Below are 18124 nucleotides of genomic sequence, written 5' to 3' on the forward strand. Positions count from 1 at the left end.
AATAGTTGTTGACTCTAGGAATAAAGGTGAGACTAAAAAAAACAATTTTTACTGGAATAAAACAGAACAATGGGTAACCCAGTCAGTTTGTGATTTCTGTGGGCAAGAAATATAAAGGTGCTCTCATCATATCATCATAACCCCGTTTTTCTTATCCAAGAACATACAGATTACAGAGATTACAGTTTACAGGTAGGTGCTGTTTTGAATACCACCAAGAGTAACAAATACATACTCTCATGGGTTTATTTAAACCTAACTTTAAAATATACCCTTTTATTACCCATAGTTTTCTTCTCATTCAGAACATTCTGAAGGAGCAGTTACATAACAAAACAGAGATTAATGGGAACATAGATGCAATACATAGAAAACACTTACTTTAAGTCTCTGTCCCTTCTGTCTTGCTTTGCTATTTAACTGCTTCATCTCGTGTTTTGTACCTGAGATCAAGAGGCATAAAATACTATTTCAAAATTTGTGTGTCCTTTCTAATTATTCCATTTGAACTCCTAGTAGCTATAAAAACTATACCTTTTTTCCCCTTCAAAAATAAAACATTAGCAAATAAACAATCTGGAGAAAATACCTATGCTATATTAAAGGTATCCTAAACTTTATTACCCGTGAATACTGACAAATAAGGGACAATAAAAGCAATTTTTATTCATATGATTAGATTTTCCCACTTGTAAATAAATTTTATTTATCAAAATCAAATAATCTGATATTTGTTTAAATAACCGTAACTAACTTGCCACAGTCTTAAAAAAAAAAATGGAAGTTTAATTCAGGTATCCTCTTTCTGTGGGAGTAGTGAATCTAAATGATTTTATATCTTTCCCAGTCGCCTAGTATGGGGGGGGGCAACTTTCATTTTCCTACTTTGTGAAATTTTTCTTCTTTCTATTCCTTTATAATCTGGCTCCTATCATCCTAATCTAAGTTTAAGTTCAACACAAATGGATTTATGTAATTAACCTTTCTGCATTGTCCTATGTCATTCTTTTATTTTGCATCCATGCTTCATTCATTCATTCCCTGAATAAAAGTCTATTTTTAATTAGCTACCTACTCCCTGAAGGATAGGCCAATTTCTTCTAGAGAAAGGCTACCAGTCTCATAACATTCATGGACAGAATGAGTTGACTTACTCTATACTGAGTTTAGTCACTGGAGGCCTTTGTCCTTGAGTCCCTCTTATTGCACCTTTCCAGAAAGTTGTCTTTCTTTCCCCTCTATTCACCCAAACGTCCACTGTCTTATCTAGTAACTCTTTTCTGACAACTCAAAGTACTCTCTCCCCCACCTCAAATACCAATGACGTTATTTTGGTAATTCATTATTCGCTACATATAATAGCTCTTCCATTGCTGTCTTAGAAGAATTTAAGCTTTAAAGTGTAACTTCTTAGGTAAATATGACTTTTTTTCTACGCATATTTCCTGAACTCCAAAATATGTATGTATTTCTTTACCTTTAATATTTCAAAAACAGAATACATTTAATAATTTCAGAATCTTAAAATTGGGGAAGCAAAAATTTCTTAAAAGCAGACACTTATTAATATCCTTATTTGTAAGGGAGGTTCTCATACTACTGTGCTCCAGTGGGAGAGGAAAACATATTCCTTCTGCCCTAGAAATTCCGATGGCCTCTGCTATCAAATGTAAACGAACTACTCAACTGGTCAATCCAAAATTCCAGCCAGTATAATCCTTACTGAGGTCAGAATGACCTCTTTATGTTTTATAGATGGTATATGAAGGAAGCCAAGGCTCTATTATCCCATATCTAGCTCTCTATCTACAAACTATGGAGTGGCTCTTGGCAAAGCTCTTGCACATGATGAAAAGATATTGAATACCTGCTAAGAAAGGAAGGAGCACTAAGCAAAATTAAAGTTCCCTTTAGCCACATGTGGCAGAAATGTCCAGGAACTGCAAGACAAACAACATTCATCTCATCCAGATAACCTTACACACTTAATTTTAGTTTCCACAGAATTTGAAAACTATATTCTTACTTTAGTTTTTATTTTTTGTTTTCTTCATCCCAAGTTCCCAATGTATGGCTTTATATACAAAATTTAGAATACTGGACCAACTCCAAAGTCTTTCTAACCTCGCATTTTCATTTTCTACCTGATCTGGTCTATCAGGTTGCCATCCATGTGTGTTCCTGATAAATGTTCTGTGAAGTGACCGTGGCTGGTGCTGTCTAAATAAGCTGAACCCTGGCATCCTTTCATTGCTGAAGGTAGCAGAAGTCACTGTAAGTATTAAAATGAAAGGCCTCAAAATATATCTACTTATTTAAAACCCTTTTGTGCTATGTCATATACATCAGCTAAATGAAGTATTTTAAAGCCAATTCATTACCATGTCACTGGCAGTTTCTCCTTCTTCGCTAACAGGCATAAGTCCAGAAATGTAGTGAAATAATTAGTATCCATGACATTTCTATCAATGAATAGGCATGGGGTGGGGATGGATCGAGCGTTGGGCTAAACAGAAATAACTTGGTCAGAGCCAAAAAGGGAAGAATTAGGAATACCAGAAATAGACATTGATTCTCCATCAATCACCTGGGTCAACTTTAACGCTTAGTCTTTAAATTTTATTTTACCTCACAATACACTATACTTGCTAGGAAAATTTTTCTATCGTATCATTCCCCATATCCTCTATCACCAGCAGTAGATCCTCTTCTTTTTTTCACCTTTCTCCTCTCCCACTCCTTCAGAATATGGCAGAATATTTAGGCCAGTTCTTTGACTTGGGAGCTACTAAGGTAAGAAGATTAAAATACACTAGCATAATATTCAGTGTCTGAGTTCTACGTCAGAGGCTGTCATTAAATAGTCATACAGCTATCCAGATCTCGTGTATTTTGTGGAACTAGCACAAATCTCAAACTCTCCAAGTCTTGGTTTCCTCATCTATGATATAAAGGGACTGAGTATAAACAGATAACTAACATCCTTTCATCTTTGAAAACTCTATAATATTACAAAATGCACAGGGAAGAAACAGCAAAAATACAAATGACTTTTAGTCTGCAAACCTTATCACAAAAAGAAAATGAATGCCAACTCCTGATCCCTGATGGCACCTATAATTATAATCCCTGAGTACTTTACTACTAGCAAACTGAAGGTTACCTTTTAAATGAAGGAATGAAAAACTTGATATTTTAGAAAAGAATAACAACAGAAAACTCTTCTTTCTTTAGAGCTTGATCTAGATTAATGGTAACATTGCTAAGAGGGCAGAGAAACTAAGACAACACAATCCCTTGAAATGTCCATTGACGTAAAAAGATCAGGCATATCAGGAAATATAGCCATGAAAATGTACATTAAATTATTAGATATTTGTTGATAACAGTGGTGATATTAATAATAAGCAGCTTCCATTTAGTATCAATAAGTGAAATATTTAATAGCTATTATTATATTTCACCTTCACTAAAACTATACAAGATATGTGTAAAATTATCATAATTTTAGAAATAAAACATTGAAACCCAGAGAGGTAAAGTAACTTCTCTAAGATCACATACAAGTATCCATTACCTTTGATCTTAAATGAAATTCTTTTCTAAGTAGAATCACCATAGGGACAACAATGCATAAACACGGACAAATGTCTTACTACCATCAATATTACTATCATCTACATCAAACTTCATCATCTTAAGTCAATTATAAAGTTTTCCTTCCTTAATCTCCAAATCCAATTACCCTAGTAAATATAATCATTATTCCTCAATTTGATTATATTCAGTAAACACATATACAGCACACATTATGTATAAAACATTATATCAGGCAGAGACAAAAATTTTATATCAAAGTTGAATAACAAGAAGTTTTTGCTTCCCCCCCCCAAAAGAAGTGAGCAATTATATGGGAAGAAAAATTGATTTTATTTATGTCCTTTATAGATCTAAAGAAATTAAAGTATATTAAGTAAGACTAATTGAGCAAATACTTCTTAGTCATTACACTTAAATTATAGTATATCTGCAAATGTACTCATTTCATTTACACTTATGTAATTGTTATATATAGATCTAACAAATTTTGAGAAACAGTTTTAAAACCAACACTCACATAGCACTATGTACCAGACACTGATCTAAGCACTTTATGTATATTGTTTCATTTAATACTCAAAAACAACCTTATGAAGTAGGTATCATTATGCCATTTCATAGATAAATATATTAAGGTACAGTGGATTTAAATAACTTGTCAGAATCACCCTGGTAGCAAGAGGGAGAAAAATCTGAATCTAGAATAAGTCATCATTTCTTTGTAGTTTAAAAAATGAAAAATTATGCTATATTTGGCTTTTATACCTGGTACAATAGCAAATATAGAAAGCGTTTCTTTGCACTAAATGATAAGAAAGGGAGGGAACAAACTCAAACAAATTTCTTTTTTCCCTGTCTATACTACCTTAGACTTAAATCCTTCATTTGTCTCTGATGCTTTACCTTGATCATGACTTTTATAAAATTTCTAAAAATTGAAAGTATCTTTCACATTACGATGCTTTTTTCTTCTTTTTATGTGTGTATTTTTGTTCTGCACAAGTAAGCAGGCATTTAAAAGTACAGAAACCAAGACTCAAGGGTAGAAAGATCTATGGGTAAAATGCAGTGCTCTTTCCCTCTGACTGCCTCAAACATGTCCTGTTTCAAATCCATATTTCCCAAGAAAGCTGAATACGTCTATTATTTCTTCTAAAAACACTTTATATTTCTTGTCTACCTCATAAAATCTCTTCACTAAATGGTTCTGTGTGGATATTTCTAATGACCAGATATTTAACTACCTCTATATCTACACTGTGAGGCTATTTCTGGTGCATTTGGTAAAAAGAGGGATAGCCACACCTAACTGGAGAGCTGCTGAAGTGACTTTTCCATGCTCAGAGAAGGGATGTAAGACTAATATACCAAAGAAAAATCTGTGCCTCTTCACTACTTGACTATTCTAGAGCTCATGTGCACAAGTCTACTATTCTAGAAAAATATCTTAGAATCAGATTTAAATTTAGTATCTATATCATAAATTTAGGACCCATGTATGGTGCACACGAAGATTTCCTTTGAAAAGCTGTTAAATAAATATTAAATTCAACCTACATGATTCTGTATAGTCCCTTCTATACAACTATGTATATGACATACATATTAATAGGGTTCATGTGCCAAATACAGTTTTACATTACTGCAAAAAAAAATCATTCTTTTTCTCTTATAGCACTGAATTGGGCCAAAAAGGGAGGAAAACAGCAGCCTAGATAGTTTAATCCATGTAAATCAAAAGCGTGTGTTTCATAACTCCATCCAAGTACTCTGTAGTTTTTTCAGTAGTATTTTTGTATACCAGGTCCTTCAAATTTTATGAAAACTAAAATAACAAAATTTTCTATTCAGTGATGTTTATGAAAATCAAATCAATTTTGACTCAATTTTAAACAACGCAATTTTCTGTAATGAAATGTACAGTCAATACAATATAATGAAGTCTAAATAAATTTTTTCACGATTTTCACAAAAGTATTTGTAATTCTGTTAAAGTTTACATTGAGTTAACTATTTTACTAGTAGTATATCAAAATTTGTTTTTAGCCAACATCTAATATTTATTTCTGAATTTAAAAACCTCAACATGATAAAATAGGCAGAAGAATGAATTACTTTGGACAAATTACAGTTTTATTAACACAATTATAACCACTTATTCTTAAAATTATGAAAAACATGGTGAAGACAGTAAACAGTATCTAATGATGAAACATTAAAAGCTGATAATCTTCCTATAAAAAGTAGTCTGAGGGAAGCTTCAAAAGTAACCATGAGTATCGCTCTGGGTGAGAAGAGTTAAAGGGGGAAGAAAGTTTAAAATTGGATTCAGAAAACAAAAACAAGCTAACAAACAATGTGGCTTTTTCATTAGCTCACTAAATCATTTTAGGGTCAGACTGTGACCACAATAAAAGGAGGGAAATTGGTGGAAAAGTGGATTTCAGTAGGAACAAAAATAAAGAAGGATAACACTGGATCATCATCCTATTTGATCACTCAAATAAACAAGGTGAAATACAAATAAGGTTGTACAGTAGGCTGGAAATACCTAGAGACTAATCTTTTTTTTTTTTTTAATAGCAAACTACTTCACTATATAATCAATTCTAACATTGCACTGCAAATAACCTATACTCAAAAAAATAAAGTAGGAATAAAAGACACCATTACACATCTAACCTATAAATCAATAGCAAGAAGAAAGGCAGAGTTTTCTCTGGATCCCATCTCTGAAGCCAAACTTAATTCCAGGATCACAAGTTACATAAATGTTTAGATACATTATTATGTTCTTCTAAAATCCTACAGTGCTCAAGTAGGAAAACAAAAAACTTTGAGAAGGAAATGAATATCAAATACAAATGCACCATTTAAAGCACTTTAAGAAATAACCTATTATTACACAGTAACTCAAGCCTTTGAAAGAAAATATTCTAATATTAATAAATAACATATTGTCAATTCCCCACCAAATAAAGCTGTTATTTCCAAATCTAAACAGGAAACCTACCTCTTTTATTCACAATATTATTCAAAGTGTCAGAAACTTTTAAAGGTGAAAAGAAATGTGTATATCAATCTGGTTAACAATCCCCAATAATAATAATAATAATGTGTCCAAGATTAAATTTTGGTTAGTTAATAGTGATGTCAACAGTAAAATCCAAGTCTTCAGAGAGGCAGCACAGGGCTCTTTACACTGCAATGTAGATTTCTCAGCCACTGATTCCCAAAGGAAAAACTTAAAATCCTATGTTTTGCAGTCTCTAAGATTCCACATAACTAATCCAGTTCTTCACAAAGTATTTAAATATAACATACTATGACCAAATACAACAGCAAAACCTCATATTTTAAGAAGTACTTTAACAGAGCATTTTCAATGCAAAAGGCTATAATCTATTCTGAGACTATGAACTCCAATCACACATTCAGTTTTAGTTCTATTTAAACCAATTCACTTCAAGGGCTAAGAACTGATAAATTTTATGCCCGTTTATCTTGTCTTGGTTAATTCTGAGAGAAATAAGAAATAGTTCAATATTCATTTAAATATGGCCTTTTGGGAAATTATCTCTTAAACTCACCAGTTTACTAGTGAGTCTAGGAACACAGTGCATAATTTCATTGCAATTCTTTGATCTAATTTTTCATTTTCCTTTTTTTTGTTTTTGTTTTTGTTTTGAGATTTCTGTTTGTTTCTGTAAAAAAGGTTCTAATCTTTGAACTTTCTGTATGTAGAACAGTATTAGCTTGGTCTTATTTTCTCTTAACTGTCAACCAAAAAATGTCATCTCTGTTTTGATATCTTTCTAAGAGATGGGGCTATATAGTTCCTCACAGAAATAGCTGGTGGCAAGTGGAATAAGACTAAAAGAGGAGAGGCTGAAAGCCTGTGCTCTGAGAGCTAATGCCATTTCTCAAATCAAATTAGCACAAAGAAACACGACTATATAAATACAATGAGCACTCTCAGCTCCTCTAGATTTCATGAGGAGTACTGCAGGCAAGTTCAGATACAGAAATAACACAAAATACAATAAATCCCCAAAGTATGACAGTTTTTAATAAGAATTAAGTCTATAGTGAAGCGACTGAGTAGTCTATCTTCATGAAAATAAATTATCTTCATTTATCTTAATAAATAAGAGTTCACATAGCAAAGAAATTACTTATTCAAATTATCTTTACCCTTCTATTCAAGAATTAATAAGAGCCAGCCTGGTAGTGCATGCCTGTAATCCCAGCTAATAGGAAGGCTGAGGCAGGAGAACCACAAGATCAAGTTCATCCTCAGCAATTTACTGAAGCTACGTCTCAAAATTAAAAAAAAAAAAAAAAAATTAGGAATACAGTTCAGTGAACTAGTGCACCTACAAGCCTCTGGGTGTTCAAACCCCAGTATTGCCCCAAAAGAGTCAATAAGAAAACTTACTCTAGATGAGTCATAGGAGGGGCTTGGTTGACCACCTGTTCCCCAAGATGTTGTACCTCCACGTTCATCCATACCTAAGGAAAGAAAAATGTAAAATATATAAATCCAAAAAGATATTTTGGTGGATGTTTTTTGTATGGTATAGCAGAGAATAATTCACATTCAGTAAGTATACTTGCATTTTTATGGAACTAGCTAAATATTAATCCTTGCCCTAGGAATCTGAAGAAGATGTTACTTCAGAGTTCCTTCATCACTATTCCAGTATTCTCTAAGCAATACCCTGTGTAATTATGGAATTTCAGAACTAAAATATTTCTTTGGATATTTTAACATTCTAGACTTCTCCATTTCTGTTCCCATCTACTCATACTCCTATGAGTAGATTCTAAACTTCTTCTAGCTTAGTACTGCCTACATGAAAATATGAAACTTTAGTTCCTAAACCACAAAATATGAATGAAGCAAGTCAAACAAACATCAATTTTATAAAACTGATTTCTATCAGATCAGTGATTAGATATTCCTTACTAGAGGTATCAAATTAAGGCAAACTATATCAAACCATATCAAATCAACATTAGTTATATCAAAACTAATCAAAACAGGACAACTTACCCTAGTAATTTTGTTGGTAACACTTTAATGTTCTCTAAAATTACACACAATCTAATTCCAAATAAGCAGAACCACTTTGTGAGAAAGGATCAGTAACCATCACTAAAAAAAACAATTCATTGTTTCTTAATGCACCTTCTGAAGCTTGGGTTCCATTATTTTACCTCCCCATCAGTCCCCAGATGAAGATGGAAGAGTTGAACATCTCCTAACTTGACACTTTTGCCTTTTCTTTTTGATAATTCTAGTCTTTCATATCCAGTCTTTCATATCTTTGATTCCTAGGAGGGTATATTCCCTAATCCCAAATTGAGCTTTTTACTAAGATAAATATAAAACATTGGCTTTGCTTCATTTGTGCATGTGAAAATCAAGGTATTACAATGACAATACTCTAGTAAATTTATTTAGGCCCTCTTTCTCTTTCAGAACATTCCTGGAAAGCCTCTGCAATTTAGGTGAAATTGTGGTGTGTGGTAAATAAAATGCCACAATCTCTCTGGTAACTTGCCATGGTTCCCAAAGTCCTTTTATAGGGCAGAATTATCAAATGAAGGGATGGGTAACAAGGTTGTGGCTCAGTGGTAGAGCGCGCGCCTAACACATGTGAGGCACTGGGTTCAATCCTCAGCACCACATAAAAATAAATGAATGAATGAATGAATGAATGAACAGAAATAAAGATGTTGTGTCCAACTACAACATTAAAAAATAAAATAAAAATAACAGGGAAAGGGACTGAGAGTTTCCAAAGCAGAGCATCCTAATTAATAATTCAGTTCTTAGAACTCTATTCTTTTTTATGTCTACACTTCCTATAGCAAGTGATTTAAAAAAAAAAAAAAGAACTGTTAAAACATGTTAAAGAGTTAAAGAGAAAACATAGTCTTGCATACAATAGCTCTCTATGTCCAAAGTTTCACTTACCCCGGCAAACTACAATTTCAAAATAGTAAATGGAAAATTCTACAATAAACAATTAATTAACTTTTAATAACTTTTATTACAAGTATATCTATTATAATTGCTCTATTTTATTATTTGCTACTATAATCTCTCACTGTGCCCAACTTAAAAATTCAACCCTCTCATAGGTTTTATGTATACGGAAAATAAGTGTGTACAGAACTTGGCCTTGGAATAATGTATCCTCTGTAGATAAAGGGTGATTTCTGTATAGATAATATTCCTGGTACAATTTCAAGTGAAGCAGAATATTTGAAAACAGAAATTATGTATAAAAATTTAGAATGTTCTGTTCATTCTTGGAGAAACTTTCTTATTAAAGTTTCAAATTTTAAGAAAGCATCTACTAACTTGGAAAGTGTCATGTAAAAAACACTTTGTGATCATCTTTCCAGTATCACCGGTTACCCATGAACTATGTGCCACACATTTTCTTTGTAACCAACATTACAGAGTGGCAGATAGAATTCCTACAAGACTCAATCAAAAAACAAAAGCTTCTATTTACCTACAAAACTATTTACCTACATTATAATGGTATATGAAACTGCAACTAATTTTATGAAAATTATATGCAAAAATACCACACTTTCATTGATTGTATAATGAAAACTTATTTTGATTAGTCCCATTCTAATGAAAACAATCAGACCACAATTGATTCTTTGTATGACTGAATTTTCTTATAGCATGATTAATATATGAGACTTCCACGTTAAGTTGAATACATTTTGTAAAAGAAAATACAGAAAAGGTGGGTGCTAGCGACAGATAAATCTCAGGCAAAATTTAAAAGAGATGAAATTCTCTGAAACCACATACTCTGTTTATTAAGTGGCGCCAATTCCTTCCACAGAGAAACATGAACATTAATTAAATAAAATGGTTATTAATTAGGTAATTGAGCCAACAGCTAAAGAACACTACATATCACTGCTCTTGGATGTGGCACAGGGCTCAAAGGATGCTATAAAATAACAAAGATCTGGCTAGGTTTTAAAGTCAGAGCTCTGTACTTTTATTGTTAACATATTCAGACTCCAAGTAAATGGTCGTGGCTGGCACTGACAAAGACACGAGTCATCTTTCTGTATCAATGACTCTTTTTTACTGAAGACAATAGATGTATAAACACAGAAATATGGTAGGAATAATAAATCATTGAAAGCTTTAGCCTAAGACCAAGGTAAGTAGAAGAAAGAAACTGAACACAGAAGATGAACTTCTTAACATAGATATTATACAAATCAGTCCAACTCTGATAAACAAGTAAACACACCACAATTGCAAAACAGTGATGAGGAGGGGCACCATTTCTGTTAAGATATATCTGAAAATATATTATTCCATTATATTTTATTTCATTGTCATGTCTAGTACAGACATGTAAATTCAACAATTTTAGAGAAGTTAGCTCCTTCACAGACTTAAATAACAGATTTAAGAGAAGGCTAAGGCTTAGAAATAACTGAATGATAGACATAATTAGAGTATTGTTAGAACTTTCCAGTAAGTTAATCTGTCCTGTTTCTTTTTTAAAGGATAATCAACAATTTATATACAAATTTAAATGTTCCTTTTCTTTTAAAATCTTTTATATACAGAATCTCTTAGTACCTGCCTTTCTGAATAAAACCAATTTAAACAAAATCTAATGTTTTATTTCACATGCTTCATTTTTAAAAAACCATGCTTACTTTTATTTTGTATTTTCTAATAAAGAACAAACATGGAATTTTAGGCTTCATTTTTTAAAACAATGATTTGTTAATTTAATGAAAGCAATCTGCCTCCTTTAGTAATTAAAAGCAAACCAGAAACTATAAACATACCAATATTTATCTCAGAGGTTGGGAGAAGGAACAAAAAGTCGAAACTGCATTTTCTAGATGTCAGAAAGTGGGCTGGAACTCTAGCTCAATGGTAGAGTGCTAGCCTATCATGTGTGAGGCACTGGATTCGATCCTCAGCACCACATATAAATAAATAAACAAAATAAAGGTATTTGCCCACCTACAACTAAAAATATTAAAAAGATGTCAGAATGTAATATTCTTTGAGGACCAGATAGTCTTTATGTAGCATTAAATTACTCCCTTTTCAATAAAAAAAAACTCAGATACAGTCTACCTGCTTCTCTTTCACTGCCACCACCACCACCATTTGTTTTTGAATGAGGACTCTATCTACAATCAATCATAAAATTATCTCTCAGCTTCAAAAATCACGTTTTACCCCTCATGGTGCTAAAACAGAGTCCTTCCTAAAGGCTTTTCTAGGTTTTCATCCATCACCAAAAACTGGAAACAGATTCCTTTTAAGGGAATTGATTTTTGTATGCCCTAAACAACTGCTTTTTCCCCAGAGGCCCTACAAACAAAGATTATCAACACTACAGAGTTTAAAGCACTTCAGGGAGACATCACTCAAGATGCAATTAGGTTCAGACAAGACCCACCTAGAGGTAAAAAGGTTTGAAAAAGGTGCAAAGCTGCTGACACAACAACCCAGTTTCTTCTACTACTTTTCCCTAGAAAATCAAACACTAGGGTAAACAGAGAAGAAAGACTGGAATTGGGAGAGTTTACCAAGCTGAGGAACAATGAAAGGAAGAAAGAGGGAGATAAAAAAAAGAACAAAGAAAGGAAAGTGGTATATCCCTACAGCAAAGGCAGTGAGAATAGCAAGTCAATATGGCCACAATGCTTAGGCACCATGCATTAGAGTCCAGCCCTGTGGAAGAGTTACATGTGGAGCTGGAAGGAAGAGCACAGGGGTACATGTACAACTCAATCCCCTCAAACACTGTCTTTTCCAGCAATAAAACTGAGTTTTTTATTCTAGCAAGTAAAACATATTCGAAAAATTGCAAACTCCAGCACTGTCACAAATAAGTGAAAAGTAATATACGTTGCAGGATTACCATCTGCTATAGGGAGATTCAATAAATGATTTGATGAAAGAAAACTGATTGGAGATAACTGTATCTGATAACCAAAGCTATGAAAGTGTCTGTCTTTGTTTCTTTATTCGATTGTTCACTAAGTAAGATATTCCTTTACATAAGATTCAAAGGTTACAATCAACTTATGTAATATGCATTTAAAAACCTACCACCAACATTTTTCATTGTAGTTTTCAGATTTTAAATACACGTGAAATAATCTATCAATTTGTTCTTCCTGGATTTCACTGCAACACAGGATAAATTAGAACAACAAGTTCTTTGTTATTATGCTACAATTATTTAAAAAAAACAAAAGGGGAAAAGGCTAGGGAAATATTAATGTCATAGAGGAATTTAAAGATATGCTGCCTCATGTAAGGTATAAAATGAGTTATAAAGTTTTTGTTTTTATTTACAAAGAGATTCTGTGCAATGGACTGTCAAATAAAACAATCTAATTTAAAAACAAAACACATGTGAGAAATTAAGTCTGTAAAAAGATTAGAAGGAATCATCCTTTCAGGTCACCTTTTAAAATTCAAACACATTTTTTGTTTGGCATTGTCGAAAACAAAGATTTACAAATACAGATTCATCGTTCAAGTCTTTAGTGACAATATACAGTGGAATATCATACCAAATGTCTCATCAAGATCATGGCCAATTTTGAAAATAATCTCCAAAGATATGCTATTGTTAATAACCACATTACTCTGACATAAAGGCCACATAAAGATTTAACTAAACATGAAAATCTAGTGATTTAATTAATAAAAAAAAAAAAGAGGTAAGATGCAGGGCAGTAAGGAAATGCTGGGTCTCTAAGAAAAAAATAGAAACCACCTGATGGACAACAATTGAAATTAACAAGTTCCCAGAAGACAACTTGAGGATTTTTTTTAATATTTATTTTTTAGCTGTTTTTAGGTGGACACAATATCTTTATTTTTACATCGATGTGGTATTGAGGATCAAACCCAGTGTCTCGTGCTTAGGTGAGCACTCCACCACTGAGCCACAACCCCAGCCCCCAACTTGGGGATTTTTTAATGAAAACCATCTAGTGACCTGGTAGAGGATTTGCTCTGTTCAAAGAGACATAAAATTATTGAACTATCTCTGAATCTCTTCTTGAAATAGCCTTCGAGTTTCTGGTAAAAACAAAGGGCTTTCCCACTGCACCTGAGAAGCAAATAGAACACTGGGTCAAATCCATTCATTCCTCAAAAGTGATCCTCTGCTACTCCAGGAATGATATCCACACTCCAGAGCATGGTCTCAATCTACCTTTTCAGCTTTAGTACTTATTATACCTCTTCACAAACTCAATGCTCCATCCTCAAGACATTAACCGAATATTCCCTAAACATGTGAAGACTGATCATATATTTATATTCTATCTCCACTAATTCCTTGCCCTAGAAAATCCACCCTAATCTTTCTCCTACCTATTGAATTTCTGTAATTCAAGCTAAAATTAAATACCCTTCCCCTGAAGTGTTCTATATCAATTAATTCTAAATCAGAAATTAATCTGCATTTATTTTGTCTTAAACACAAATGACTCTTTTCATGTATATCACATCAACAAAACTTTATAGCATGTAACATACTTATTCATCTCTACATTCTTCTGGTACCTACTAGAAATGTGCTACTCTGCATTCAGATGACTACTGCATAATTAAAGAAATATAAAATTAGTGCATTCACATGACAATCTGTCATAAAAATTTAGAAACAAAAAAGGAAGCTTAAAAAAACAGGAATCGGCCAAGCACAGTGGTGCACACCTGTAATCCCAAAGGCTGGGGCAGCGAAGACAAAAGGATTGAGAGTTCAAAGCCAGCCTCAGCAACAGAAAGGCGCTAAGCAACTTAGTGAGACCCTGTCTTTAAATAAAATACAAAATAGGTCTGGGGATGTGGCTCAGTGGTGCCCCTAAATTCAATCCCTGTTACCCACCCCCCAAAAAATCTAAAATAAAACAATGATGTCAAGCAATCTAAGTAAATTTTCAAGAAGGAGTGAAATAATTATTATTATTTTTAAAAGGAGTATTACCTTTAAGGGCAGATTACAAAGATGTAAGGGAAATCCTAAAAGTGACGAGAAGAACTCTGCTTTCAATATGGTACAGAAAGCTCCTAATAATAGCTTCAATAAATCCTGGAGGGGTGGAGGGGAGGAGGGAGGGAGGGAGGGAGGAACACAGTTAATCCTCAGTATATATGGGGTACCAGGATGAGTAAGTTGCTCTTTTTAATAGGTCTTAGAGACCAGAACAGGTGAGTTTCCCATTCCAAAAACTTTGTCCTGCAGGCAAGCATCCATAACTTCAAGCTACTACAATTACAACAGAAAACCCATTGTCTTCATGGCCTGAAGAAAAAGAGGACTGAGCCAGGACAGCCACAATCACCAAAAAGTCAGGACAGAATCCCAAAAGGAAAAAGACACACACACACACACACACACACACACACAAAAAAAAAAAAAAGTGCCAAATTTCTGGTATATATTTGCCCCAGTCTTTAAGCTCACATTAAAGGACAGTCCCAAGTCAGTTTGCAGCTGAGGACAGACAGACAAACTGAGATCTGAGCAGCCGCTATCCTCAGCCAAGTTAGAATTTGAGTCTAACAAAATTAAAGGCTCACTAAAACAAAGAAATTAAAAAAAAAAAAAAAAAACCTTGAAGGACCATGAAAGAAACCAAAATTTCCACAAAAAACATTGATAATATTTAAAATTCCTTGGTAAAAAATGTGATTCAATCTCAAGGGAAAAGATAGTCAACAGAGGGTAAGTTCAAAATGATAGGTTAAGATTTTTAAACAAGGACATAAAAACAGATACTATAAATGTGCTCAATGAGGAAAGGACACATGAGGGTAATGAATGAAAAAAATAGTAATCTAAAAGAAAACAAAAACATTTTTAAACAGCAAATTAAATATCTAAAATAAAATTTCCTAGAAGAGACACAACAGGAAAAAGAGTAGGTGAATCTGATGACAGATGAACAGAAATTATTCAACTGAAGAAAAGATTAAAATAACCAGGGCTTCAGAGACCTAAGGGAAGATACTAAAAGGCTAGCCATAGATAATAATGACAGAACAGAGAAAACAGAGTAGGAAAAATATTTTAATAATGACCCCCCAGAAAATTTACAAATGTGACAAACTTGTCCATTAAAGACTCTACTCAGTCCAACTCATACAGGTCAAATACAAAGAAAACCAAACACAGGCATATCATAATCAAATTGCTGACAACCAAAATTAAAGAGAAAACCTCAAAAATTACTAGGAAGGGATATATTTCAAAGAGAGGAACAATGCAAATTACTATAGACTTGTCTTCAGAAACTATGGATGCTAACAGATGTGGCAAAACCATCCTTAAAGTGCTTAGAGATAGGGTTGGGCATGAATAGAAGGACAGGGAGAGCAAAAGTATCCTTCAAGAATAAAGGTGAAATAATGATAATTTCAAGTAAAAGAATATTTAAGAATTAATTCCCAACTAACTTCTGTACAAAGAACACTAAAAGAAGTTCTTCAGGTTGATGGAAAATGTTATCGGAGGGAAACCTGGATCTTGAGGAAGGAAAAAAAAAAGCATCAATATAGTAAATAAAAGGACTTCCTCCTTTTAATGTCTTTAAAACACAGCTGTTTAAAGGGAAAATAACATTATCTCATAGGAGTCGCAATGCTTTTAAATATAATACACAAGGCAATAACAGCATAGAGATGAGCAACTGGACCCATAAGGTAAACAGACACATAAGGTCAAAAGATTTCTGCATTTTATGTGAAGTTGTACAATATTAACTCTCAATAGTCTGTGAAAAGTTAATGATGTATTTTAAAATCTAGAGAAGCTAACAAAAACAAAAGACAGAGGCATTGTTAAAAAGTCAGTAAAAAACCTAAAATGGAGTCCAAAGAAAATCCAAATGCCAGAAAAAGGATGAAAATATAGTCAAACAGAATACACTTACATAAAACAAACAAAAAACAAATAAATTAGAAAGACCTAAATCCAGTCACACAAATAAAACATTCCATTTTTATCTCGAAGGAAGACAGAAAAGCAATCAAACATACTCCTCATTTCAGTAAGAGTATACCTCATTGCTCTGTGAGCTCATAAAGTTCTTGCTGCTGCTCTTCTTGAACAAGGCAATTATATTTGGGTTTGGTGGTTAGAAAAGAAGGTGAAAATATTACAATTGCACTTACACATTAAACAAAAAAAGATACAATGCTATACCAGTGTGAAAACTGCATACAAAGGGTTTTTGTTTGTTTGTTTGTTTATTTTTATAGTACCCATTACGACCATAAGTCAGTACCAATAAAGCAGTTTCTGTATAACTATCAAGTACATTTTAGTGAATTTTTGCTGATTACCTAACACAATTTGCTATTTAAAAACAGCTGTGTGAGCAATTACTATTCTTAACTTAATTCCACAAACAATTCTATTCATTTCCCGTAATGAGGCCCATGTACTCCCTGTGTTCAAGTCTTAGACCATTAATTCCTATAATGGCAACACACTCTGCCTCTCCAGACAAACTCTGTAAAAATATTCCTTTCATATTTTTCCTATATTTAAAAATTTTCTGCCTTATATATACTTTGAATTACTAATCATTTATTTCTGGATTCATAAAATAAAATTCTACATTTACCATTTCCATTTTTGACTATTTACATACTGGTTAATTAATTTCCTGCTACCCAGCCTCTTCCTAGATTATACCAGCAAAACCCAATGTCAGACACAAAGCAGGTTCTCAGTGGACATCTGTCCACAGGATAAAACTGAAATATTTCCGGTTACCAAAAGCATCCTAATAATATATATATATATATATATATATATATATATATATATATATATATACACATACACATATATATATAAAATAAAGGCTGTGCTCTTGTTCTTCATTTCTTAGGTCTCTACAGCAGAGGTCAGCAAACTTTTGCTATAAAGGACCAGACAGCAAATATTTTAAGCAATCAGAATCCAATTGCTCTCCATACCAACTCCTCAATTCTACTACTACACCACAAAAGCAACCATATACAATATGTAAACAAGTAGGAGTGGCACTGTTCAATAAGTTTTATTTATGAAAATAGACAGTGAACCATGGGCTGTATTTCCCCCATCCCTGCACTAAGGCATCAGACCTTATGAACCACTTGGCCTCCCTCAGATTTAAACTTTGGGTCTCTCTTTTATATACTTTCACTTCTGTTCCCCACCCCACCCCCCACCCCTCCCCGCAAAAAAAAAAAAAAAAAAAAAAAAAACTGAAAACTGAAAACACTTGCCTTTCATTATGTGTTGTGATTTTATGTTGTAACCCTTGAATGGCTCGTTTAGTTTTGTGATTTTGTCCTCTATGGATAATAAATTTCCAAATGCATATTCCCAGTTTTAAATTAAGTTCTGCACTTTGGATCCTGAGCCTCCAAATTTCTACTGAAAGCATTCATTTTTGGTAATTTGCCATCACTTAAAATCCA

At 33.0% G+C, this 18124-nt stretch overlaps 1 protein-coding gene across 14 annotated transcripts in view; it reads right to left on the reverse strand.

Annotated features, from left to right (window-relative positions):
• Tcf12 (transcription factor 12) overlaps positions 1–18124 on the reverse strand; it is a 354335-nt gene that overhangs the window by 218599 nt on the left and 117612 nt on the right. For 13 of the 14 annotated variants that reach the window (XM_078049563.1, XM_078049565.1, XM_078049562.1 and 10 more), the window contains one exon: positions 8039–8112. In XM_078049563.1, coding sequence (XP_077905689.1) covers positions 8039–8112 — 74 coding nt within the window. Of the gene's footprint in view, positions 1–381; positions 444–8038; positions 8113–18124 lie in introns of all 14 variants that reach the window. The other variant, XM_078049569.1, reaches the window with a different exon arrangement.

Source organism: Ictidomys tridecemlineatus, chromosome 5, assembly GCF_052094955.1.
Source record: "Ictidomys tridecemlineatus isolate mIctTri1 chromosome 5, mIctTri1.hap1, whole genome shotgun sequence".
NCBI lineage: Eukaryota > Metazoa > Chordata > Mammalia > Rodentia > Sciuridae > Ictidomys > Ictidomys tridecemlineatus.